At 43.4% G+C, this 9,854-nt stretch overlaps 1 protein-coding gene across 1 annotated transcript; it reads left to right on the top strand.

The window, feature by feature from the left end:
- Positions 1-3,626: 3,626 nt before the first annotated feature.
- Positions 3,627-9,653, top strand: si:ch211-142k18.1 (uncharacterized). The gene is made up of 3 exons (XM_068724596.1): positions 3,627-3,898; positions 7,378-7,913; positions 8,526-9,653. Exons 2-3 carry the CDS (start codon positions 7,384-7,386, stop codon positions 8,662-8,664), a joined length of 669 nt encoding a protein of 222 aa, XP_068580697.1. The 5' UTR covers positions 3,627-3,898; positions 7,378-7,383; the 3' UTR covers positions 8,665-9,653.
- The last annotated feature ends 201 nt before the right edge of the window (positions 9,654-9,854 follow it).

Here is a 9,854-nt window from a genome sequence, read left to right as displayed (position 1 = left end):
GAGCATCTCAGGATTTCACTGCAGACACAGAATCTGTGTAAAATACAAAAACACAAGTTTGTTTGGTTGTTTCACAACATCCTGCTGCTGGCTGCACACGACTTAATCAAGGCAAGGCAGTGTGTCTGTGTGGCTTTATGGAGTCAATCAGCTGTTTTCAGTCAGAATCATGAAACAATCTACAGGGAAACCTGATTTAGAGGCATATTTCTGAGTAAAACTGTATTTTGTGTCCATGTAGAAATGTCCACTGGTTGAATAATGTAGATCAGAGTGAAACAAGCAGAACATGTGACTTTATTAAAGAACAGTTAAATATAATTTAAATATATTTGTATTGGTCTACGGTACTGAACTGAGCAGACGTCACTTTCATGTCAAAACAGCAACTTTTCCTCAGACGTGTCCTCAAATCATATTCTGAAGCTACAACAGGACAGCGAATTGTCCTCGGACAGTTTCTTTCATTTCTTTTGATTTTTGGAAACATTTTTTTGTTGCATAATGTATTTCATGCAGAGTGTTCGTATGTCGGCTGCGTTTGGGGGTGCATTCAATTGCGACGTTTTTTCGGGTCGTTGTTGGTGCTTGTTATTGGAGGTCAGTCTGGTGTGTCTGGGCTCTAAGATATACAGTATATCACTGTTAAAGAAGAGACACTGGCAACAGCCCTGTACATTGCACAGACCATCTCCACTGTCACATGTATTAATTGTTGCACACATTTCAACATGCTATAGATTTTTTAGCACAAATCCCTCCCGAAGCTCCCCAGTCTGAGCAGTAAGGGAACATGGACCGAGTGGCAGAGCACACTGGTTCTGGGCAGGAAGAGAAGAAGCTGAACGGTGGTGAGCTCCCACAGTGGATTAGCAGAGTTTATCAGCTCCAGCACACTGCTGTGGATAAGTGGCTGCAGAGAGCAGAGTCCTTGGCCTTGGTCAGCAACAGCCCTCAGGGTACAGAAGGTGCTGGTCAATTAGAAAACGCTGAAACAGTCAATATATTCACGGTCACAGTCTAATCCACTACGTAGTTTGTAAACACTCCAGTGGAACGCTGTGTGAATTCATATTCTAAAACCAAAGACGCTGTCGTAGACAGTGTTGTTTCAAACATTTAAACATTCTATTGGAGTATATTGAACAAGATTTCTTGAATATCAACAGAATCTTTAGAAAGTTTTCTTCAAATGAATTTGTTATGCCTTGCATACTGAATTAAAAGAATGAGGTTAGAATGATTAGGCTTTAATCATCAGAACGTGCCGGACAATACAAGTCCTCTGTGTCTCCGACCAGCAAACCACTTTGAGGTTTTAAAGGACATTTAGTTCAATAATCCAGAGAAATACTCTGTTATTACACGTGTAATAACATGTGAGTCAATCTTTACTGACAGGGTTTGTTTACCCTGTTGTAGAATTCAAACAGATCTCTCTAAAACAGTTTCCATACTGACTTAATGTCACTTTCTTTGCAGAAGGATCTTGTATTTTGTCGTCAGCTGAGCCGCAGCGCTTACATTGAAGATGAATGAGAAACATATGGCGCCTTCCTTCCTGAGTCACATGGAGCATCCTGGACATGCTACACGCATGTCTAAACATGCTGGAGGGCTTTTGACTCTGTGATGCTTGACGAGACCATCTGGCTGCGGTACGAGGGCCACATGTGTGACTCAAGCTCTTTGAAATGTGCAAATAATACAATGCAAACACAAAGTGATGATGACATATGTTATTGTGTTTACGCTATGAGAGGGCTTATAAGACATACAACTAAGCATCAACTATTGCACTAGTATGTCAATCTTTATGTTGATTTAGATAACCGTACTTTAACCTCGCACAGCGTGTGTGTGTGTGTGTGTGTGTGTGTGTGTGTGTGTGTGTGTGTGTGTGTGTGTGTGTGTGTGTGTGTGTGTGACTTGCTGTCAGTCATCTGAGTTTGTCCCACATGGGTCAAACAGCGCTGAAGAAACAGGATGAACACAAACAGAACTAAAAGACAACAAGGCTACATTTCTATAGGACACTACAGACGACTTAAATACACTCTATTGAATATCTTAAACGCGTTTCATCCTCTTCCTAGAATAGTTAAACCTGTCAGAGACCCGTCAATGCTGTTGTGTCTTGGTTGCCTATTAGAGGTCGATAAAAATGACAGATCTCTTCATGCCCTTTAAAAATGCAGCCTCTGGTGAGACGTTGTTCTGCAGCAGGTATTTTATGAATCATTAAAATCATTGCTGATCTGGATTATTGGCAGCCATCAGCAGCTGTCATTAATTTGTACCTCTAAGAATAAGAATGTCTTCTTCTTCTCTCTCTTCCTGTCAGTGGACCCAGCTGCCTGAGGCTCTGTTCCAGACACATGTGCTCTATCTGTTTTAGCTGCTTTGCTGTCTTTTATTCTGCATTGAAGAGACAAGAACATCTGTGCAGGGTGGGAAAGAACAATATCTCATTTATACCTGCCGTTAAATAAATATATATATATATATATATATTTATATATATACACACTGTCAACAAACAAACACAGCTGGGTCATTAGATTAGAAAGTGTTCCATCTCGGTAAGCATTGTCTTTCTATTGTGTTGTTCAGCTGCTGTGATCAAAGGTCTCATTGATGAAGCCAACCAAAGACACACTTCATCACTTTTACAAACTGAAGATCAGCAGAGGAAGCTTGTTGTTATTTGTTCAAAGTCCAGCGCTTCACAATTCGTGTTTTATAATTCTTGCACTTTGTAACTATATATTGTTACATTGGTGCATTTTGGACAATTCATCTTTGCTCTCCACAACCAAAGCCTGCTCAAACCAACCAGATACAAATAGTAGAAAAGGACCACGAGCTGAAGCCAGAACCGGTCCTGCAGATTCTGCTGTCATATGTCGATATCTGTTCATAGATACAACGGAAGAATGAACTTAAATAGCCGTGAGGTAAATTACAGAGAGACAGAAGGAAACAACATGAGCCTTTACAAGGTGTTCATGTGACGAAAGCTCCTGTAAAACACTGATTACATGTGGGGAACTCCAATAAAATACCTTAATGACTCATCAATAATTCAAAAGCAAAACTGATGGGTTTTTCGTATCATTAGTCATTTTTCATGTATTAAAAAATAAATGTTCTACATGAGGTTTCACTGGTGAGAGTTAGATAAGAGGAGAGAACCACACCTCCTTTCAAGAACTCCTCGTCCTTTTAAGAAAGCGTTTCATTATCGGAGCTTTATGAACCCTGCCAACTCACCTCAGTGCATTATTAATCTGTCACCATTGCAGATTGTCTTGGTTTGGAGGTCATAATATCTGCTGTAAAAAAGCTTGGTGTTGTATTTCACATTTTAAAATACTTCTGACATATCTAATGGGACAATACCTAGAATAAATAAGAAATGCATATACAGCACGGTCATAGAATGCATTTCCCCCTAATCTATGGACGCCTGGAGCTTCCTCTGTCCCCCACCAGAGCCCCCAGATGTGGAGTAGATTACTCCCCCTCTGTGCCCCTCCTTTTCCAGCCCCTCTTTCCACTGCAAAGAAAGAAATCATTCAGTTTCAGCCTTTTCTGCAGACATCCCCCTCCCCTAGCTTCCCCTCCCAGCAGCAGTCAGGGGCACACAGACGACCACGCTCTGCAGCCAAACCCTAATGTGTGTGTGTGTGTGTGTGTGTGTGTGTGTGTGTGTGTGTGTGTGTGTGTGTGTGTGTGTGTGTGTGTGTGTGTGTCTGCATTTTTTCCCTGACATGAAGAAGGAAACGAAGTGAGTATTTGTGCTGTGAGCCTGTGAATGGTAGTCCTGAGCCTCTTGAAACCGTGGAGTGGACCAAGTGGAGGTGGCAGAATTTAGCTGTGAAAAACTGGACTTTTGGTAAGTTTGGTTTTTGGATTCATAAAACTTTAGTTATTGTGTTTAATTGGAAGCTGATACATAAGTTAAACTTAAAAACAACCCACTGCTAATTTCATACAACGCTCATAAGTATCTTCTACGGATACATAGGTTAGTGTTTGGCTGTAGAATACTGTTGAGGACGGGTGGTTGAGAAGTGACATATGTTCTATGTCAGATGCTATTTATGTTCTGTACATATATGTGCTTTTGTGTGTGTGTGTGTGTGTGTGTGTGTGTGTGTGTGTGTGTGTGTGTGTGTGTGTGTGTGTGTGTGTGTGTGTGTAAACATATCTTGACTTATCTCTTGAATTATTATGCTGCCAAGTCTGTCTCTAAAGTACATGAATCCATCAGTGAAGTGAACCTCATCTCTGACCCTGAGAGGCCTCTCTGTGTTCTACTGGCTCTGTGGCAAAGACCTCGTTGTCACAACATTGAAGCGGTTGAGTGTTGTGACACCTGAGAAACACACCTGTTCAGGCTTTGACGAGAGGGCCACAGGGCTGAGCTGCAGCTGCATCACCAACGATCAGATCAGCTCTGAATTCAAGATGCACTGGGACAACTAACAGATGTTTCATTGGTGAAGATAACAAAACCATTTTCTGATCAGTGACTGAGTAGATTTTAGTTCTGGATTTTTTCTGACATTTTTTGGACCAAACCAATAATCGAGAAAGTAATCTCAGTAGTCCCGAATTATTATGGTTAAGTTGTTCTGGGCATTCAATCAAAAGTCGAAAACAATCATTGGTATTATAATAGTAAATCAATCCATCAATAATCACCACTAAAGGTGCTTTTCTTTGACAATCAAACACACGTGAAGATCACTAAAGGTGTTCAGAGCTTTTGCTGGTGAACTTCTTTCCCTCTGCAGACGAGCTTCTGCTATTTAAAGGCAAAAGAACAGCCAGCCTATCACAGCCACTCCAAAGAGACAGTTCCTCCACAGCAGAGCCCAGACGTCACCACAGGCCACAGAGCGTCCAACACAAACACGGTTTCAACCAACCGTAAGACGCCAGCGTGGAAACTGTGCAGATATTTTCCAAAGACAAAGGCCGCTGCTGCTGCCAATCTGTGACAGACGAGCACGTGAGCTTCTAGTGAGCCGGCCTTTCAGAGAGCCAATAATGTCACGAAATGTCCTTTTACTGCTGCGACGGTAATTCAACACAGATACCATAAAGTGATATTTAAAGTTATATTTCCATTGGCTTCATTCTGTCGTTAGGCTGAATAGGCTGTCACTCTGTGCCATGAGGTTTTGATACACACACACACACACACACACACACACACACACACACACACACACACACACACACACACACACACACACACACACACACACCTCAACAAGAGCAGTTCCACAGTAAACTCACCTACAGGAGACACATAATGGAGACTTTAAAATGGTTTTGCAAAGATTTGCACACTCGAGGGTTCACATGTGTGTGGTGGGTTTAAGGACAGAGACAGTCTATTGTAATACAAAGGTGTTTGTGAATGTTCATGGCGTGAATAATATCTGAAATATTCAAACTGTCCAGATAACCAACCTAACTCAAATCATTCCTCATCACACGCGTCTCCTCTGGAAATGACTTGTTAAATGTGTTTCATTCCAGTTGATTACATCAGCCTGTCACTTACAGTGGACATGTCCATCAAAAGAAACAATGCGTTCCTCACACGTCATGGTGCAACGCTGCTGGATTGTGCCTCTGCCTGCAGTCTCTAGCGGTTTGGACGTTTCTGTTTACTACTGTTCTTACAGCTGCTGTAACACATGTGAGGTCAAAGTAATCAGAAACAGATGGAGGCGGAGAGAACGGCCAACAGTTGGCTGCTTTATGGGTTCGGGCCACGGCCCAGCTCATCTTAAAATATACAGACAGGTTTACGGTGTCCGTTGGAGCGAGCATGACTGGGCACTCACTCTGCGTTTCTCAACAAAACGTGGCAAAAGGTGCAAGTCAACAACTAAACTCAAATCTTGGTTGCAGCAATGAGACGTTATAATACGAGTCCTAAGGCTGCTGCTGAAGTAGACTGCAACTGAAAGCAAACGTCCTCTAACGGCACAGGGAGCTCTGCACCGCCGCCGCCTCACAGGCCGGGTTTGGGTTTTGAAATATACTTCCAGATGCACAAGAGAGAAAATGAATGGCGCTCTGCAAAATGGTAAAATGACTCTGTTGCTGTCTGACTATTACACATGCTGAGTGGAAAACAGTTTGAGGAAACTAAATCCATTTGTGATGAAGTCCCAGCTGATGTTAGACATTTTGTAAAAAGCAGCTTCCTCACTGTACTCTCATAAGCTGGGAGGATTTACGAGGTGAACAGATTTTATGAAAGATCCCCAGACAGCCGCTAGTTACAAAAGCAACACAAGCGCGGCTGTAAAAAGGGGTTTGTCAGCTTTTACAGGCCTAGCTTAACACTCAACTGCATCTGCTAAACCACAGAGTGTGAGGCCTACAGTATTCAATCAGAACACAAGCAGCAGAACTAAATGCAGATGTTTACAGCTCTGGTGTAAACTGTGGAAAAAGCCTTGAATAAATCATTTTTCTCCAGGACAATCTTGTATTTTCTCTTTCTTAAATTGAATCGGAGTCATTCTTCTTCATGGACAGGACGCAGCCTGATAGGACTGAGGTCTGATCGTTTCATAGCCTCCATGTCAAAGTTCAAATTTTTCATCTTGAATTTTGGTGACAATAAATGCCTTAAGGTCCTGAAAGGTCAGCGTGGAGTCGCCTCAGTGTGGTTTAGACTTTAAGGCCACCAGAGAACTTTTCTTTTGGCATAAAGCGGTTTAAAACACGAGATGCAGGAAGTAGAATGGATGAACTGTAGATTAGACTTGTAGCTGTGCTGCTGTAATCAACAGTCTGTGGATCTCTGGATGTTTAGCCCTGATTACTGAGGAGGCCGAGTGGAGAAGCTTTGATTTAAGGTGATAGTGGACACATGAGGGTCCACACTTAATATTCCCTCAGTGCTCCAAAGCTCTGCAGAGAAAGAGATTTTTTAAAAGTTGTCTTTAAACATGAATTTAAAGGTATTTATCTTGGCGTCGTGACTTATTTGGTAATTCATAATTGGCGCAGTATAAAAGTTACTGATCTTCAGAGTGGCCGGTCTGTGGATTTTGTTCATTTTGATCAGCGCACAAAGCCAGACTCGCTGCTGGTTGTAATCCTTCATCGAGCGTTCAGACATGAGCGTGTCATCAATCTCTTCACCTCACTCTCCACGAGCAAGCCAAGCAGCAAATCTCCTACATGTGCAACAGCTCCTCTCAGGAGCCTCTTTAGCTATTAATGAAGTTCACAGAAGTTATCCACAGTCACTCACCTCCTCCTCCTCCTGCTCCTCCTGCTCTTCCTCCTCCTGCTCCTGCTCCTCCTCCTCCTCCTCCTCCTCCTCCTCTTTTGCAGGTTACCATGTGGTGGTGTTGGACGCCCTTCGTCTTGGCCTGGGTATCCATGGCAACCCCAACGTTCTGCCAAAGTGGAGATTGGGGTTCAGGCTTTGACATCCACTCAGCGATGATGGCCGCCAATGACACGTCTCAGGCCGTCGGTGATGAGCCTGTGAGGATGGGAAACAATCAGGACCGGATCACATCGGCAGCTTCCCCGCCGTCACTTTCGCCGACGCTGCGGTACGAGCGTCAGCCGGACAAGTGCTCGGTCCACTTCAGCACGAGCGCCACTTCGGCTCGAAGGCTGAAGGCCCGGAGAGAGGAGCTGGCCTATCTGCGGGCCATCCAGCATGGCAACAAGGCAGTGATGGAGAACCTGGTGCAGTTTGTGGGGGCAGAGCTGGGAGACCAGAGCTACGAAGATGTGATTAAGGAAAATGTCATTGGCATCGCGGAGGACAACAAGAGATGCCATGAAGCTGTGCAGAAAGCTGAAGAGGATCTGGAAAAGCAGCTGGAAGGGGAAGTGTTGAACGCTGGAATGCAGAAGTGAGTGTAATGAATGTGTTTTTCAAGACGTAGAATGTGCTGAGCTTCATAAAAAGGTCAAGGCTGGAATGTAACGGGAGCAGCCGACAAAAGATCGGTTCTTGTTGGTTTTCTTTAGCGAACTGAAGACATAAAATAAAGTAAATGTTGGGAACAGAAGTCGGAGAAATAGTGAGCGAACATCTGCGTTCGAATGATGGCAGAGACAGACTATCTCCAGCCTTCTGTTAAAGCACAGACGACGTCAATCAAAAGAAATGAGCAAACGTATTAATATCATGTCGCAGGGCTCCTGCATTGTGTCTCTGCTTGCAGTCTAGATTGGTATCAAGGTTTGTGTTTGCTATGAATACTAAAGAGCGTTCATGTCTGCACACACAGAGATGATCCTACGAGGTATGGTGCACCTCCACATTGACTATTCCTGAATATGTGTTTGTCTCTGTCGTGCTTTGCATTATATTTGCTACATGTCTTCCTCTTTACACAAGCTTTTCCATTACATAACCAGCATTAACAGCAACCATCGCATTACCCCCCCCCCCCCTAATGTATTTAACGTCCTCAGCCTCTCTTTCACTTACTCCGTCTCTCTCCTGGATTGTCTGTCAGAATCAGAGAAGAGTCGTTGGCCTTTGAAGACCTTCTCCGCGTCGCAGCGGACATCGCCACCAGGCTGGAGGTCTCCTCTCAGGCTCTGCACGCCTCGTTCACCAAGCAGCTGAAAGACATTGCCAAAATGCATCGCTAAGGAAGTGTTGGAAAAAAAGTTGCTGCTCTTTTGTCATCCTCTAATGTCCTTTGTCGTCCTTTGTGGGACCCAAAATCACAATCTAGTATGTTCAGTTATTAATGTGTCCGTCCATGCTTTAGAGCACCAAGATAAAACAATGAGTCCAGGTCGGGCATCAACTGTAGAAGTTGAAGGGAAAGTTCAGAGAATGAATGATTAACACAGCAAGTTATATGGTAACAGTATGTGGTGCAGGTTTGAGTGTTTATGGGTCAGACTAGATACATAATGGCTCTGTTGTGGCTCCAGAAGAAGGTATGGATGGACCATCTGGTTCCAGGGTGAGGAGGGAGGCCAGGACAGGCTTCAGGATGAGTACTGGGTTCCAGTGGACTAACTGAGACCGCATTGTTATGAAGCATTGTTATCTGTTGTTTGGAGGAATGCAATAACCAGTGGATGAGGGAAAAGATATTCTCAATTAGACGGTTTCTGTGATAACGAAGTAATGAGAAGGAAACTCCATAAAAGACCTGCTTAAGCTTATAAAACATATCGCCTCTGATAAATGTAAACCTTAGGATCAGAACACTGGTTCGGGTCTCAGCTGGATTCACCTGTTCAGATGAGAGAAACGGGCTTCTTGTTGTGGATCCAGCTCCATCGGGCTGTTCTCACTTCAGCCCTGCCAGGAGAGAATGCTTTCATGTTTGAAATAATACAATGTGTAATGAATTTGTACAATGCATAATGAAATATGTTTTATTTATTGTTTTTGTTTCCTGCATGTTTTGCCAGGCTTTTTCATCTTATACTGGTATCAATATTTAAGGGGGACTAAATCTTCACAAGGCATATTCATTCACCTAGTCTGCCCTCTAGCTGTCTCCCACAGAAACAGGCATGTTTCAGTTGCGCGTGGCACGTATTTACGCATCCTTTAATGTTTTACAAAAACTAATAAACCATCAGTCTCTACTCTTCTGAGAACACGAGACGCAATTTGAGTTATTGGTCGATCATTTCCCACACATGCAAGTTACCACTTTTACGGTGTGTGTGTGTGTGTGTGTGTGTGTGTGTGTGTGTGTGTGTGTGTGTGTGTGTGTGTGTGTGTGTGTGTGTGTGATTGAGCAAGAGCGAGAAAGGAGGAGGGACTGTTATAGGTACCAGAGTACTCCGATGTGTCCTGTCTCCTCACACTGGAT

This window comes from Cebidichthys violaceus, unplaced genomic scaffold (assembly GCF_023349555.1).
Source record: "Cebidichthys violaceus isolate CVI_PGR_0920_01 unplaced genomic scaffold, fCebVio1.0.p SCAF_31, whole genome shotgun sequence".
In the NCBI taxonomy this organism is placed as follows: Eukaryota; Metazoa; Chordata; class Actinopteri; order Perciformes; family Stichaeidae; genus Cebidichthys; species Cebidichthys violaceus.
The sequence above is the reverse complement of the archived record's forward strand: the minus strand, read 5'-3'. Positions and strand labels throughout refer to the sequence as shown.